At 37.6% G+C, this 16,135-nt stretch overlaps 3 protein-coding genes across 6 annotated transcripts; 2 read left to right on the top strand and 1 right to left on the bottom strand.

The window, feature by feature from the left end:
* The first annotated feature begins 783 nt into the window (after positions 1-783).
* Shtd (anaphase promoting complex subunit 1) lies at positions 784-10,685 on the top strand. 3 transcript variants are annotated; one of them, XM_077417446.1, is made up of 22 exons: positions 784-1,139; positions 1,703-1,783; positions 2,095-2,415; positions 2,644-2,714; positions 2,854-2,966; positions 3,073-3,345; positions 3,441-3,837; positions 3,958-4,141; positions 4,315-4,732; positions 4,866-5,846; positions 5,929-6,179; positions 6,313-6,571; positions 6,648-7,151; positions 7,220-7,427; positions 7,635-7,955; positions 8,049-8,277; positions 8,351-8,556; positions 8,645-8,984; positions 9,069-9,252; positions 9,515-9,814; positions 9,893-10,021; positions 10,104-10,685. In XM_077417446.1, the coding sequence occupies exons 1-22, from the start codon at positions 1,116-1,118 to the stop codon at positions 10,184-10,186; spliced, it is 5,877 nt and encodes a 1,958-aa protein (XP_077273572.1). In that variant the 5' UTR covers positions 784-1,115; the 3' UTR covers positions 10,187-10,685. The 3 variants fall into 3 exon arrangements, with proteins under 3 accessions (XP_077273572.1, XP_077273571.1, XP_077273573.1); XM_077417445.1 differs by having other exon boundaries at positions 1,703-1,846; XM_077417447.1 differs by lacking the exons at positions 784-1,139; positions 1,703-1,783; positions 2,095-2,415; positions 2,644-2,714 and having other exon boundaries at positions 2,869-2,966; positions 3,056-3,345.
* Positions 10,577-12,722, bottom strand: LOC143903652 (rhomboid-related protein 4). 2 transcript variants are annotated; one of them, XM_077417457.1, is made up of 3 exons: positions 12,468-12,722; positions 11,653-12,022; positions 10,577-11,452 (listed from the first exon to the last, which is right to left on the bottom strand). In XM_077417457.1, exons 2-3 carry the CDS (start codon positions 11,773-11,775, stop codon positions 10,832-10,834), a joined length of 744 nt encoding a protein of 247 aa, XP_077273583.1. In that variant the 5' UTR covers positions 11,776-12,022; positions 12,468-12,722; the 3' UTR covers positions 10,577-10,831. The 2 variants fall into 2 exon arrangements, with proteins under 2 accessions (XP_077273583.1, XP_077273582.1); XM_077417456.1 differs by having other exon boundaries at positions 12,479-12,722.
* A 164-nt stretch (positions 12,723-12,886) lies between these two features.
* LOC143903651 (xaa-Pro aminopeptidase ApepP) lies at positions 12,887-15,606 on the top strand. Its single transcript, XM_077417455.1, has 6 exons — positions 12,887-13,196; positions 13,279-14,387; positions 14,480-14,806; positions 14,912-15,042; positions 15,124-15,299; positions 15,375-15,606. Exons 2-6 carry the CDS (start codon positions 13,279-13,281, stop codon positions 15,495-15,497), a joined length of 1,866 nt encoding a protein of 621 aa, XP_077273581.1. The 5' UTR covers positions 12,887-13,196; the 3' UTR covers positions 15,498-15,606.
* Positions 15,607-16,135: the final 529 nt, after the last annotated feature.

Below are 16,135 nucleotides of genomic sequence, written 5' to 3'. Positions count from 1 at the left end.
ATTTTATAATTCTCCGTTCCGCTTTTCCGCTCAAAATATGCTCCATGTAATATTAAGGCATTCAAAACAGACGGAACGGATCGACGGAAATCTAGTAAATTTTGTCTTCCGCGCTTCCGCGTTTCCGCGTTTCCGCGCTCCATGTAATGGCACCCTCAGTAGCAGTCAGTTTTATAAACAATTTTTAGATCAAAATTGGCAGTATAAAAAAAATATATAAATTTTATTTTTTAGAATAGCAGTAAAAATGTCTAAGCTCAAAATTACATAAATTTGAATTGACATTTATATAATTAAATATTTACACAAATTATGTATATAATGTTGAAATTATTTAAATAAATATGTCAAAAATGCTATTTTCCTCTTTTTTTTATTTCTGAGATATGTAAAGAATTGCTTTATAATAACAATGTACAATAAAATTATTAATTTTTTAATAACCGGAACGTTAATGTAAAATTGTAAGCAAAATTCGAACTATATTAATTGCCCATAAAATTATGCTTCTCACGTTACAAGACTGCAAACGTACAATCTAGCTCAAAGACAAAAGACCAAGATTATAAAATTTAGAGGGTTTTGAGGATCTAAATTTCAAACAAAATTTCTAAATTGATATCTGAACATCATGTCTTTATTTCATGTATATACACGTTTAAAAGTTAAATATTATTAAAGTGAACAAGATTCTGTACATTAATGTATGTGACCTTTACTTAACTTTTATTCATGCGAAGGAAACCTCAAAAGAACAAATTTAATAAAATTACCGTTTATTTGACTAACAATGAGTATCTGCAACTGCTCGTTTGCGTTGTGCAGTTCGTAGTGAGTTTCGTAGAAGCTGTTGTGTGTATATACGTATACACGCGTTGCACGTGCATTTGCATACGCATACCCGGAGCGGTAATCGTTTGAAGATGATGCGGATCGCGTTCGTGCACGATTTTTTCGGTATTTTCGGAGTACATTCGTCGCGTCGCCTCGTACTCGTACCGTTCGCACGCGACGCTGTGTAGAAAGAGAGCCTGAGCCAAGTGGATACCGTTCGCTCGCGGTATTTGTAAAATTTGTAAACACAGCCAGCAAATCTGGATGAGACCAGGGAGAGGATGATCGCCGCCTCAGAACCGGTGGTAAAGACAAATCATTAGAATTATTTATTTGTCCCGTAGGACCGAGACAATCGGGGAAGTACGGTTAACAATGAGCACGAGCGAAAGCGGTTTGCTTTAGGGTTAAGGAAATGTCACGGTGCGATACAGAGACTCTGATTACTGTCTCTCATTTCAGTTCTGACGTTTCAGCGCGGATCAAAATGCCTGAATTATGCTTCTTGCAACTCAAGTTGATATTTTCTTTATTAGCGATTTATTTGTATTGAATTAACCCTTTAGATTATAGGCTGGGTTCGTCTTGACGCTTTCAGCGCTGTAAGCATCGAACATCAAACGAAGATAGAGCGATGCTTTCAGCGCGGAAAGCGTCAAGATAAACGCAGCCAAAGTTAGACGAACGACTATTGTTATCTGATTTACATGGATAATAATTACGTTACTTATAGTACTTATATAAGTACTATATAGTATAGTACTACTATACTTATATAAAGTGAGAAGAGACTCGGACATCTTCGAAAACTCAGTAGATTATAAAAATGATTGATAATATAAAAGCTGCTTGATGCTTTTTTTTTAAGGAATACAAGCCAGGTGGCCGAGAGATAATCAAAAAGCATCCTGGATCCCTGATCAGTCAGCAGCTGTCCAATAATCGAACGGTTGGTGGAGAAAATGTTCTATTAAAAAGATTTAGCGAAGTAAATATATCGGATAAGTCTCCTGTAAGATTTTAAAATGAACAACTATGGCAAAAAAGAAAGAATGGGTTTGCATCAATGTTGCCTACTTCAAAACACGTTTCTGGTTACACATATATTGATTTGAATATCATTTTGTTAATGCGATAGAAAATAAGATCAAATTTGGAAGAGGGCTTGTGTCCCCTGGCATCCATTCTCTCTTGTAATTCACTTTTCTTCGTGCAGAGTCTTCGAAGTGAAATATTTAATGAAAATTTCATAATTTTTAGAAAGAGACATGGTTGGTACGCAGTAATATAATATGTGGGGAGGAAGAGTTATATTACTCGGGGAAAGTAGCGGTTCACTGTAAGGGAAATCAGACTACTCGAGTGCTTAAAGCAACTTACACTTGTGAAACGGATATTAAGCATGCGCTTTGGTGTACCTTTCACACTAGTATCCCAGATCACTTGACCAAGAGTAAAGAACATGAAATTGATGGTTCGTCAGTCGACAGATCTATAGAGTGTATTTGCCTGCTTGACTCCTATACTCTTAAAGTTTTTACAGAAAATGGCGAAGACTATGTTTCCGCTTTGCAATTTCAGGTAAAACACCTGTTGTTTTTCTTTTTTTTTATGCGTGGAATAAAATATGTAGCCAAAGTAAAGACGTATTTGATGATATTGTATTTCTTTGCGTTGCATAAGTTTCTAGCAAATTATGAAATGAAATGCTTGAGCAATTATCAAAATATATTACAACCGCTAAATGAATTGTAGAGATTTATACTAATTTGCCATCATGATCATAATTTTAAATACATTAATTGACAGGTCTCCGCCGTTTGGCCGACAAAATATGGGATTATACTTGAAAAGTCTCAAGTGCCGATTACAGATTCGAGGTATATATAATTTTTTTAAATTAAGCAAAATGAAATCTCAATTACTCAATAATTTATGTCCCTACGTTCTTATGTTTTATAGTTTTATTTTACACAGGCAAAATTTTAATTACAACATATATGTTTATTTTATTTTCAGATATGTATCATTTGAAAGCAGCAGATTACCAGCGCAACAAGATAATAATTTACCAGTCGCCTTTTCATTGATGCATCCATTGGATGAAATTTGCCCTTTACTTATTAAGCATGGTAAACAATTTTTTGTGGAATTATATATGAAGACTAACGTATATTTGCTTTATTTTATGTGAAAGTTCTGATTAATTTTTATCGTACAGTTGAACTAAAATTTTAGGATCTGTGTCGTATATGAACGAGTCGAGTCAGCAGATCATATTTACTAGTTCAGAGCCATCCTTTGCGGTAGTATACGATACGAAGACGGGCTTGCATTCGATTTACAAAATTCGCAAAGCGTCAGCCGAGGAATGTCAAATAGTTTGTGGAAGTAACGACACGATGAGTTTATTCAATCCTTCAACAAATATGTCGCCATTAAATGTTGGCAGCAATTTATCCGCCAACAAAAGCTGCACTAATAAGGGTCCTCTAAGTCCCTTTCTTTTTGGTAAGAAAGATGATGTTAAACTGCTAAAGATAACAATTAATTAAAATGGATAATAGAAAAAATTGATGTGGCTAAATGAAATGTATCTGTTGCAGGCATTCCAAGCTTACAAATAAATAACACCGGTATTAGTTTAGGATTGTCTAATACTCCGTTTGGATCGCGTACTACCTCTTATAGTACCAATTCGGGCGGGCCGTCACCTTCTCAGCAACAACAGCATTCACGTTCACAAAGCTCGATGGCTACCATTTCTCGTTGCCAATCACCTACGCATTCGGCTATGTCTCCTCTGCTTGGAGCACCTGTAAACTCAAATACCTACCATAGCAGATTACATCAGACCCTCATGGTAACTGCCTTGAATCAAACGCACAGTCCAGCTGTCAGTTACAATAGCATCCGATTGAAAGATATTCCAACCGCGAGCAAACCTTTGTATCCCGAAATCTGTCTTGAACATGTATGGACAGAAAACGTTGGTTTGTCAAAGTAAGTATTCCGCGTGTTATACATATTGCCTACGCTTTCGGGAAGATTTAAGGAGAAACTCATTTATAATTTTTAGATAACGAGGAAATTTTATTTATTTATTTATTTTTTATTTTTTAGAGATATTGGTCGTGCATCTAAGGTTTTTTTAACATCAGACCTTGTTGGACAGAATTACTTGGGCTATTTGATTCCGAATCGTTCGCAACTGTCCTTAGTAAGATTGGAAAAGACTAACGAACAACAGCAGATCATTTTCGGGATGGTAACGAACATTGTGGCTAAAGATGCTATCAGTTTATCGGTTAGTACATATTGATGCACATAAATTACAAAACAACATTATATAACTAATTTAGCATATTTCTTATTTATCTTATTTAAAATACAAAAGAAAGCGTGAAATTATTTAAAACGTAAGATATGTATATGATAATTGAAATAACTTAACTTACGTAAAGAATTGGCTTTTTCCAGAATTTGCACATGATAGCAATTGTGGATTTGTCAAACGGAATAACGTTGTACACGGGAGTTACATGCGTGGGCAAATTGCACATATCTGGGATGCTCTCGAATTTTACGGGCAACAATTACTTTTTGTCAAATAGTAATCCTAAGCTTGGATCTCCATTTCCGAGACGAAGTTCCTTGATTTCTCAGAGCTGCACAGCCTCGCACGAAATTAAATTCGAAGAAGCTTTACACCTACTGAGTCCCGTAGGTGGTAATTGTGCTCGTCCACCGATACTGTTGGAAAATTCATTACTGGACACAAACTTTCTCGCTTTGAAAGAAACTGTAGGCAATGAGGTAACCTATGAGGTAACCGTAGAATGCGGAAATAAGCAATATTTTCGTATAACGTTGCCCGTTTCCAGTACATCGCCTTTAGGTAAGTACATGAAATCTGAAAAAGATTTTATTGATATATAAGTAACTAAGTTTATTAAAAAAGAATTGCAAATAATTTAAATTAGTTATTTGTACACCCGTATTGTAAGTTTAGATAACATATTTTTTTACAGTCACTAAATGTTTACATACGTTACGAAGCGTTCTTCAAAAAGATTTAGCAATGCAATTGCTGATTAAATGGTACGGCGCTAGAAATGCTCCAGGCCCACAAGACTTTTCGCCGGCGCAAGAATGGGATCTTTTTCTAATAGTTCTGTTCACATTATTGGGATATGATGTAGAAAAATTACGTCTGATGCGAAACAACGAAAAGGATCAGTCTACAGAACGTAACAGCCCTATGGTGCTACCCAAAAAACAAAAGACTAGCAATTGTGGATCTACGGATGATTGGTTGTACATATTAAATTCGAACGAATATAAAAATTCTCGAACTTTTGCCTCGAATGTGCTGAAGGGTCAGAAGATATCAAACTTTCTCGGCACGACGTCTCAAAGTGCAGAATCGAGTAACGTTGGCAAAATAAATGTACAAGCCGTCCTGTTTCCACATTTTTCGCTAATTTTATTTTCTCTTCATCTTTTGTACGAAGAATTGAAATTAAACAGCGTTATATCGGAAAGTCTGCCGTTGCTCGGGCAGTTATTGTATCAATTGAGCATGGATCTGAAATTCGAAATGTACGCTCATCATTACTTCCTTGATTCACCCTCGTTGTCGTATCTAAAAACCATGAAGTCTCAAATCAACGATTCAGACCTGCGGAAAATAGCAATTCCAAGTTACATGCCTCGGAAACCACCAGGCATATTTGAAACGTTAAACATCATGTTAGATGGAGCGGATGTAACTGCATTCCCGTATTTAAGCCACGTTAATCCAAGAACGAGAAATATAGTGTATCTAATCGCGCTTATAGCAAATGAAAATCGTGTTGATGTAATTGAAATGGAGAAATATATCAAATTAATTGTACCTGCTGGAAATCGTATCGATCTTCAAGAAAGCGGAAGCAAAACTGACAAAGAGATACTGAAGAAATTGGAGAAACCCACAACGGATAGGATAATATTATTATATCACGAGATGGGTATGATCACGCTGCAGCAAGTTATCGAGTATTATGGAAATTATCCCTTTCCCAAAGATGTGAAATAATATTTTGATCCTAGGTATGAGAAAAGAAGACCTCGAGACATTGCCACCTGTGGTATCGTTGATGATAAAAGACGTTATGCACAGATGTAGAGGAAGTCCACCGTCGATTTGGCCTATGCAGGTGTACGAACTCATAGATCGCCAAGATCTAGCCGTGTTAGATAGGCATTTAAAACCATCATCGAGATTGCAATATACTGATGGCGAAACGAGGAATTACGCGATAAAGGATGAACAAGACGACGGCATGGAATTTGATGATATGGTATATGATCATAAGATTTTTTTGCGTTTCTCCTCATGCATATAATGCTCTGCAAAATTATTTGTAATCTATGTTGGACATAGGTATATATTTTTTACAATGCTTATAACTCGCGCTCTGTTTCATTCGATAGATATTAAAGTTACGATTTAGTAAGGATCATAGAATTGCTGAGGTGCGAAGGTTGCTTAATTCCTCGAAACCAATGAGGATAGCGATAGTTCAAAGATCGAACGTAAGCGATCACGAGTTTATAGAGGAGCAGGAAAGACACTTGCTCACGTTATGCACGAGAACAATGGCATTACCTGTGGCTAGAGGCATGTTTACATTGAGAACTTCCACCCCGATGATAACGGAGCAATTACCCATTCCACGATTGTGTTTAACTGGTATGATTGAGTGTATCTCACGGCTTGAATTAATTTTTTAAATTGATTAATTAATTGTTTTAATCGTTTTTATTAGGCAAAGCACCGCCCCGTGGAACTACCGTTGAGTTAACTCACATAGACGTTCCGCCAAACATGAATCTGTGGCCGCTGTTTCATAACGGCATAGCTGCGGGCCTGTGTATTCATCCGGATGCTGCGAACATCGACTCGACATGGATAGTGTACAATAAACAGCAACAGGGTGAATACGGGGTGGAACACTCAGGATTTCTGATGGCTCTCGGTTTAAACGGACATCTGAAGAACTTAGCTCCTTTAAGTACATACGAGTATCTAGCCGATTGTCACGAAGCCACTAGCGTTGGACTTTTGCTGGGCTTATCAGCAACGCATCGTGGCACGATGAACGTATCTATGACTAAATTATTATCGTTACACGTGGAAACGCTCCTGCCACCAACGAGTATCGAATTAAATGTACAACAAAATGTCCAAGTAGCGGCACTAATGGGAGTTGGTCTGGTGTATCAAGGAACTGCGCACAGACATATCTCGAATGCTTTATTATCTGAGATTGGTAATTGTCTATCGATACACAAGATAAGTTTCATTAATATGTATGCTGACATATGAATTTATTTATAGGCAGGCCGCCAGGGCCTGAAATGAAAAACTGTGTGGACCGCGAGTCATATTCCTTGGCAGCGGGATTAGCATTAGGTCTGGTAGTACTTGGCTCTGGTGGTGGAACAGATGTACCTGCAAGCATACCTGATACTTTGCACTATTACATGGTCGGTGGGCACATAAGACCTTTTTCTGGAGCACAGAAAGATAAATACAAGTCTCCCAGGTACAGTGAATTTTAATATAATGATTAAAAAATTCATGCAATTCAAAACATTCTTATTTGAAGAAATTTGTTTCGAAAGATCTAAAATTAAAACCTTTTCTGCAAAAAATATTTGCAATTTTTTTTCTGCACATTAATAAAATAGAATCAGTAATATAGGAAAGTTTTCTTCGCGAACGATTTATAAATCCGTATCTTTGTTTGCAGTTATCAGATACGTGAAGGTGACTCGATAAATATCGACGTAACGAGCCCAGGAGCAACGATAGCTTTAGGATTAATGTATTTTAATACCGGAAATCGTGCGGTAGCCGAATGGATGCAACCACCCGATACACAGTATCTATTAGAATTTGTGAGGCCAGATTTCCTACTGTTAAGAGTGCTCGCCAAGTCGCTGATCTTGTGGGACGATATCGAGCCAACCAAGTTGTGGGTTTCTAGTCATGTGCCGAATATCGTTTATAAATACAGATTGCAAAAGCCTACGCCGGAAGTCACGCAGAACGTGGATTTGGAAACTATCAAGTAAGCGATCGTATCTTCTTGAAAAAGCATCTGTGTATCTCTTACCATAATCTGATGTGGAAATTTATGTAATCGTTATGATACAATTTATAGCCAGGCGTACTGCAACATTATAGCGGGTGCTTGTATGGCACTGGGACTGAAATATGCAGGCACTGCCAATAAGAACGCTTTCAAGACTTTGTATAATTACGCTCAGATGTTCACGGCGTTGTCGCACAAAACTATAGCCGAATTGGCTGGCAAATCGACCGTTGAAACATGCCTAAACGTCGTTCTGCTTTCAACCGCCGTGGTGATGGCGGGCACCGGCAATTTAGACGTAAGTCTTGATATTTAATGATTAATCATGGAACACTTATTGACGATCTATAATTCTATACATATCTATGCAGATTATGAGGATATGCAGACACATACGCACTCGCGTAGGACCCGCCAGCGGCGTAGTCACATACGGTTCTCATCTGGCAACCCACATGGCTCTTGGTCTCCTTTTTCTGGGTGGTGGAAGATATACACTTTCTAACAGTCCGAATGCAGTTGCCGCTCTTATAATTTCACTTTTCCCAAAGTTTCCAACCCACAGCAATGACAATAGGTTTGTAAACTGTTATTCTTATAATCATTTGTTTTAAATTTCTTCGACAATAAACTTTTGTATCTAAACAGTGTTATTATTTCAACAGGTATCATTTACAAGCGTTGCGCCACTTATATGTGTTAGCAGCTGAACCACGTATTATCTTACCGAGAGACATAGATACTGGTCAGTATTGTTACGCGACAATACATTTAACATTCGAGACTGACAAAGAAGCCGAAGGCCAAGAGATCAGTCTACAAGCGCCCTGTTTATTACCACAGTTATGTAGTTTGAAGAAAATTGAATTGAAAGATTCAAGATACTGGAAAATTACATTTTTAAAACATCACAATTGGCAGCAACTAGAAAACATGCTGGAAAGACATGATTTCTTAAGTATCAAGCAGAGAGCTGGTTGCTTATCGTATCTGGAAGATCCTCATGTAATACATTATTACTTAAAGTTATATGTATTTTGTTAGACGTTTTGTAAATATCACTGATAAGTATTTTATTTTATTTTGTAGGGTTTTAGAAGCTTAGTGGCTCAAACTCTAACGACAGAAAATGCAATCGCATGGGCTGCACGGCCAGAGCATGTCACATCGTTTACAAATGATAAAACTGTGTTGAACATAGTGACGTATTTTTTGCAATGGTCTAAAAAAGGAATGGTTCGTTCCGAATGTATCAAGTATTCATCGCAAAACGGTACGATTTGATTGTGTTTTTTAAATATAAATATAAATTTTAATTCAAGATTAACAGATAATATATCTGTAATATATTTTACGTAGTTTTTTATAACTTATACGATATTTTCGGCATGAAAAAGAATGAGATTGTACTATTACTAGTTATTTCACAAATTAAGAGCTTCTCTTGATACATCTCTTTTTTTCCATGCTAGATCTCGTAACTCTCTCGATCGTGTATTTTACGATATTTTTATCGAATGATTGTAAATTTACAGATGTGCAATGCAAAATGCCAGAATTTGAACAGTACTTTCTTCATATATTCGCAATAATTGTGTACGAATGCATTACAAAAGATAAAGTAAGTCTTATACCATTGTATTTGCACATAATTAAAAGTATAAAAATTATTGAGGAGCAACCGAACAGCTTCGCGATATGGCAAATAAAGCTCCTTTCGTCACAAATATCGAGAAGAAACAACTTTGCGGATGACGAAAATCCATTGTTCAGCATAGAAAGTATGCTCGCGATTAAACAGAAAACAGCGATCATTTTGGATAAATGGGAACACGGTATTTTTTAACGCATTACATTTCAATGGTTTATTGTTAACTTTGTTATATTTGACGTTCTTTTTTTCTACTTTTCAGAAATGAAATCTGTGTTTAAAGAATATCTTACAAACGGAATGGTGCAGGCTGATACCACAACTCTAGCTAAAATGTGTGCATATTTTATATTCTATGGCATACCATATCCGATCGAGGATAAATCAATTTGTAAGTTTCTACAAGCATATATATGTTTTTTGTTCTTGCACTGATAAAAATGTCTTTTACTTTTTTCTATGTTTCTTTTTAGTGAATTCGGTTACGACAACGCAGTGTTCTAGTACACCGAATATTACACTGTATAAATTGCGCAAGATTTTACAGACAGTTTAAAGGTTTAAACTGTCAGTATGTAAAGTCATTATTTAATATAAAAATACATGTACTAAGTATATATATATATATATATATATATATGTAATAAAAACGTTAAAAATGGTTGAACAAGATCTTATATTATTTTTTCTTTTCGTCAAAGTCATCGTAATCTTTTTATTTATTATACTTGCAAACTAAGAACATTATTGCACATCAATATCTAGCTATGTGAAATAATTTATAATTTTTGCATCGAATATTTGATAAAATTTAAATGATAATAAAGAATAAAAATGTTACGAATAAAGCAATTAAAAAGGACAAATTATTCAGAAATAACACATGTACATATAGCATATGTCAATACTTCAGGGATTGAATTTAGGGTCAAAATAAGAAAAAAAATACATCAATAGGCTTTATTTTAAATAAACTGTAACAAATTCAAAATAATCATAATATATCTGTATAAAATATTTGTACTCGTACATTAATATATCTATATGTTATATATTATTATCCAGGCCCACACAGAAGTCTTAAAATTAACCTCCCTCTAGTTGTACTCCATAGAATTATTTTTTATGTAACGATCCGATATATGATATATACATTAAATTAGAGCCGCAAACATAAGTAATCGATGAAAATTAAAAAATGTTATGCAATTAGCCTGTTTCGTCTTCTATAAAATTGTTCTTCATGTATAATAGGTGTGCCAGTTATTGTGTGTATCAAGTTGTCGATCGTTTCTCCAACAAATGTATAAGAATATAAGCATCCAACTAAAATACCACCCAGGTGACCGACGAAGGAAGAATTTGGGACCAATAGGTGTATCAATATCAGCTCAAGCCACACCGCTAATTTACTCGGTACTACAAATCCACTAATATTGTGCAATTTGTCGCGTTCTTCGCACAGCGCGATGACTTTCAATGCGAATAACGTGGCAGAAAAGCCGATGGCGCAAGCTGTGAAATATCCATAATCGGCCGTTAACTGCATCAGTATGTATCCTAGGGATACATACATAGCGCTACATCCGATGGATAATATAACGAGTAAAAGTGCAAAGTTTATCGTTCCGTAGATGGGCTCCAAGTAGGAGCCCTTCAGAATGAAGGAAAGCATGTTGTAGTACAAATGCATGTCGGATCCATGTTCGAAATTTGAAAAGAAGAATGATTGCCAGTCTTTGTACTTAATTATTTTCACGGCCGATATGCATACGTCCTCCGCGTTCCACGGCACCCGTATCAGTCCAGCGTACAGTAAAGTCTAGAAAGAGAGTGAATATGTATTATTTTGTGCGCTCTATAAATACAACACTACACGGCTGCTTATAAAAGCTGCACATTATATATATATATATATATAAAGAGGGATTCAATTCTTTTATGAAAATTAAAGCAAATTGGGTTTAAAATTATAGAATAATGATTGTTAAAATTATAAAAAAATTTTATGGTAAAAATTACCTGCGCGATGACTCCAATTAGAGTAGCAGGTGGTACTTTGTCAAGTCCATAGTTCAGAATCTGCATACCCAGCAAGAATATCCCGTTCTGCAGGACCTGCTGCCGTCTTTGGTTACGTATCATAACGATATAGTATATGACGCAATATTTCGTTTGATGAGATAATCAGCCTTAGAACACTCGAAGATGTGTCACATCTCTACGAGAGTCTTCTGCGAGTAAATTTCAAATATCCATATTTTTTTATTAATACAGATAAGTGTGTAAAATAATTATGCACTTCTCAAGTTACGCTGAAAACGTGCTTGCTTGACGTTTCTCGTTGCGTATGTAAAAAAAGATTCTGAGGAATCGAAGCTGCCGCTTGAAACTGTAAAAAGAATAGTAAAATTAAAAGCAATTTTTTAAGGGAAATTATATATATGGGTAGTATTTGTGCTCCGATCTTATGTTTAAGATTATCTTGAATCTGGTTTCAAGTAATCTGAAATTTTACTAGTCAAGCTAATTTTATAAAATCTAGAGATCAAACTGAAGCAATCTGAACATTAAATATAAGATCGGACTACAAATGTCACTCTAACATTTCAAAATTCTGCATGAATGGAATAGGAGTATCTCAGAATAATTTATTCACTTCAAATGAAATCGGGGAGGCAGGATAGTGTTAGCTCATAACCTCAACAATTTGTAATATTATTTTCAAAAGCTTCAAGATAAATTTGTTCGTATAAAACAATTCGATCAGATATGGACGAGGAACATAATCAATTGCATTACAAAATCGCGCGCGCCGCCGTTGGGGATTTTCTAACCTAAAAAATACCTCCTTCAACGCGTTCTAATTATGTGTTCGTATCACGATTCGTATCTTCACGACCGCGTCGACTTTTGTGTTTTCCTCAAGGAGATCCCTGACAAGTTTCGAAACCGGCGAGAACGTGCAATTTCCAAAACTGTCAGAATTATTACAATCGACATAGAAATGACGAAACGACTGAACGGAACGTGAGATGAAATTTTGAAGGAAAACTTCACAGCCGGACTCGGAGGCTACGTAGCGCACTTCAATTGGCCGCGCCATGTCGTTGGCCTCCTCACTCCTTGCTCGCGATGTATCGCGCAAAGTGAGATATCGCGAGGTATCGGAGTCGCGACTTCGCGAGTATCGAAACTACTCCGAGACCCACATGGCCACCGAAGCTACAGCTACATATGATGCGCCGGGAGCTGGTGCTGGGGGACGCGTTGTCGGCCGCGTAGCGGAGCCAGCGGAGTTCCTCCACCCCGAAGCACGTTCTCCACCGCGCATCTATATCCGAGAAGATAAGGACTTGTTTGGCAACGTGCGATCGCTTTCTCTTATCGCGCCGATAAGATAGCTGATCTTTTAAAAGGACAGCAGGAGACGAGTGTTCGCGATAGCCGATACTGCTAGATAACGTGGTTCTCCGGAGACGACGACAGGGATCCTTATTACTTTCTACGTGACAGATGCGTCGGTAGAGTGACACGAGGAGCGTTTGAACGATATCTCGCAAAAGGTAAGGCACCTGGGTGATTCTCATTGATTACATATTTGCCGTCGTTGGGCACAAAAATAACGAAGCTTTCTTTGTCAACAAGATGGTAAGAAGGGACGGACTTTGGAAGCTGACCCAGCTTCGGGAGTTGATGAGGAACGTTCAAGGTGTACGAGAGAAGGGTATCCAGGCTCTGATCGTCAACGGCGAGGATGCGCATCAGTCGGAGTATTCCACCGAGCGAGACCAGAGGCGACGTTTTATCAGCGGTTTCCGTGGTTCCTACGGCACGGTGGTCGTTATGCACGACGCAGCGTTGCTGTGGACCGACGGGAGATATTATCAGCAAGCCACGTCGGAGTTGGACCCGCCGGAGGCGTGGACTTTGATGAGGGAAGGTTTACTGGATACACCTACCATCGGCGCATGGCTGGCTTCGAATTTACCTCCGAAATCCACAGTCGGAGCGGACGCTGTTCTAATAAGTTATACACAGTGGATGCGATTGCACAGTATCTTAGCCGCCGCTGGTCATTGCTTACTTCCACTTCTTGAGAACCTGGTGGACAAAGTATGGGCTGATGAGCAGCCGGCGCCAACGGCCAATATAATATTGCCGCAATCGTTGCGATACTCGGGCCAGAGTGCAGGAGACAAAGTAAGATTGTGTCGCGACGCTATGCGAGAGAAGGGCGCGACGATGCTCGTGGTAACTGCGCTGGATGCGATTGCGTACCTGCTAAATTGGAGAGGATCCGACATACCTTTCAATCCAGTCTTCTTCGCATACGTTATTCTCACCTTGAAAGACGTATATGTCTTTATAGATAAAAGTAGAGTTAGCCAGGAGGCGTTGGAGCAACTGAAGAACGAGGGTGTCGATCCAATCTTTCACCCCTACGAAGATTTATATGTTTACATGAAGGTGCTCGTGAATTCGTGTACGGATCAAGATAAAATTTGGATCAGCAACAAATCCAGCTTTGCGCTACACGCCCTATGCGGGGATATTAAGAAACATACGGATATTACGCCTCTTAGCGTCATGAAATCGATAAAGAATTCTATCGAGATAGAGGGCATGAGAGCGTCGCATGTGAGAGATTCGGCCGCTCTTGTAAAATATTTCGCTTGGCTAGAAGATAAGATAAAGAACACGAACGAATGTATTACGGAAATCTCCGGTGCGACACGATTGGAAAAGTTTAGACAGTAAGCTGATTACGTTTTTACGAAGCGACTTTTTTTACGATGTAAAATGTATATAACGTAGATACAAGAAATTTATTTTTTTTTTTTATAAGGGAACAAGCTCACTTCGTCGGATTAAGTTTTACCACTATCTCATCTGTCGGTCCTCACGGAGCAGTTATTCATTATTCACCTACGGCAGAGACTGATGTGCCTATTACAGACAGAGAACTTTATCTCTGTGATTCTGGTGCACAGTATCACGATGGTACGACAGATGTAACGAGAACGTTACACTTTGGCGAGCCCACGAGTTTCGAACGTGAATGCTTCACCAGAGTTTTCAAGGGACAATGCCGATTATCGACAATGATATTCCCCCTGAAAACGAAAGGGAATTACCTCGACACCCTGGCGCGCGAAAGTTTATGGAGCGTCGGGTACATGAAGATTTTTATTAAAATATATTACAACACACAGAAAATACTATTTTACGTGAGAAAAATCTGATTCTCCTGATATCTAATTGCGAATTAATTTTGCAGTCTCGATTATCTTCACGGCACCGGCCATGGAGTAGGATCCTATCTCAATGTCCACGAAGAGCCGATTGGTATCTCGTGGAAGCCGCATCCAGACGACCCAGGTTTACAGCCGGGAATGTTCTTATCAAACGGTATGATAAAAGCACGTAGATAGAATGTCATTTACGTAATCAACTAAATCAATTAAACGCATTATGTATCTTAAAAAGCAGAGCCGGGATATTACGAAGACGGGAAGTTTGGTATTAGATTGGAGAACATTGAGTTGGTTGTTCCCGCGAAGACACCTTACAATCACAAAAATCGAGGTTTCCTGACTTTCGAAACCGTTACGCTTGTACCTATTCAAACGAGTCTGCTCGATGTATCAATGCTTACGGACAAGGAGGTACGCACATTTTCACATATTTCTGATTTTATTTCAAAATATTTCACTTACGCTTCACAACGTATCTTATTCCAGATCGAATATTTAAATAATTATCACGTAAAGTGTTTGGAGGTTTTGAAACCTTTGCTACAAGGACCGGAGAACATTCAGGCACTTAAATGGCTTGAAAAACAAACCCTTCCCATTTCTCGCTGAAGATTTATCTTTAACTCAACACGATGAGCTGTAAAAAAAATTTCTTGAGATCATGTAACAATTTTATCACGATATATATATATATATGTATATATATATATTAAAACTATGGGACATGTACATTTTTCAACTCCCCATCTATTTTCTCAGTGCATGTTTACGTAGAAGCTGCGTTATACGTGTATGATCGAGCAAAAGGATATATAAAATATCTGCCTTATTTATTTTATGTATTTTCAAGAGAGAGAAGCATTTAAAAATTGGCCAAGTTCGGATTGTTCAAAAAGCGCGTGCGTAGACGGCATTATTTATTATACACGAGAAAACGGAAGACGATACGATCGTATTTCACGACCAAGCTACTTTATTATCAATGGATTTTCGATACATAATTTCTCGTGAGACGAGATTAATTTATATAAGTAATCGATATCCCTCGTAATCATGTAAAGCGATTAATTATAGTCGTCGTTCATTATATTATTTAGATCTTTTTATAATATAATTACGGCGAGAGGGAAGGGAGGAGGGGGGGGGGGAAATAACATCTCGCAGGCGCATCTAGGGATGATGGGGAAAACAACGAGATCAGGAGAGCAGGATATATAGTTGGGTCGGGTCCCGAACGAGATAAAACG

This window comes from Temnothorax americanus, unplaced genomic scaffold (assembly GCF_048541705.1).
Source record: "Temnothorax americanus isolate GAGA-0224 unplaced genomic scaffold, ASM4854170v1 Scaffold49, whole genome shotgun sequence".
Classification (NCBI taxonomy): Eukaryota; Metazoa; Arthropoda; class Insecta; order Hymenoptera; family Formicidae; genus Temnothorax; species Temnothorax americanus.
The sequence above is the reverse complement of the archived record's forward strand: the minus strand, read 5'-3'. Positions and strand labels throughout refer to the sequence as shown.

Coding starts and splice junctions, on each gene's coding strand:
- Shtd (XM_077417445.1), top strand. CDS start 1,116: ATGATCGCCGCCTCAGAACCGGTG. Junction 4,733..4,865: donor TTCCAGTACATCGCCTTTAG/GTAAGTACATGA, acceptor ATTTTTTTACAG/TCACTAAATGTTTACATACG. Junction 9,815..9,892: donor TTTGGATAAATGGGAACACG/GTATTTTTTAAC, acceptor TCTACTTTTCAG/AAATGAAATCTGTGTTTAAA.
- LOC143903652 (XM_077417457.1), bottom strand. CDS start 11,775: ATGATACGTAACCAAAGACGGCAGCAGGTCCTGCAGAACGGGATATTC. Junction 11,453..11,652: donor TAATTGGAGTCATCGCGCAG/GTAATTTTTACC, acceptor CTCTCTTTCTAG/ACTTTACTGTACGCTGGACT.
- LOC143903651 (XM_077417455.1), top strand. CDS start 13,279: ATGGTAAGAAGGGACGGACTTTGGAAGCTGACCCAGCTTCGGGAGTTG. Junction 14,807..14,911: donor GAAAGTTTATGGAGCGTCGG/GTACATGAAGAT, acceptor TTAATTTTGCAG/TCTCGATTATCTTCACGGCA. Junction 15,300..15,374: donor CAATGCTTACGGACAAGGAG/GTACGCACATTT, acceptor ATCTTATTCCAG/ATCGAATATTTAAATAATTA.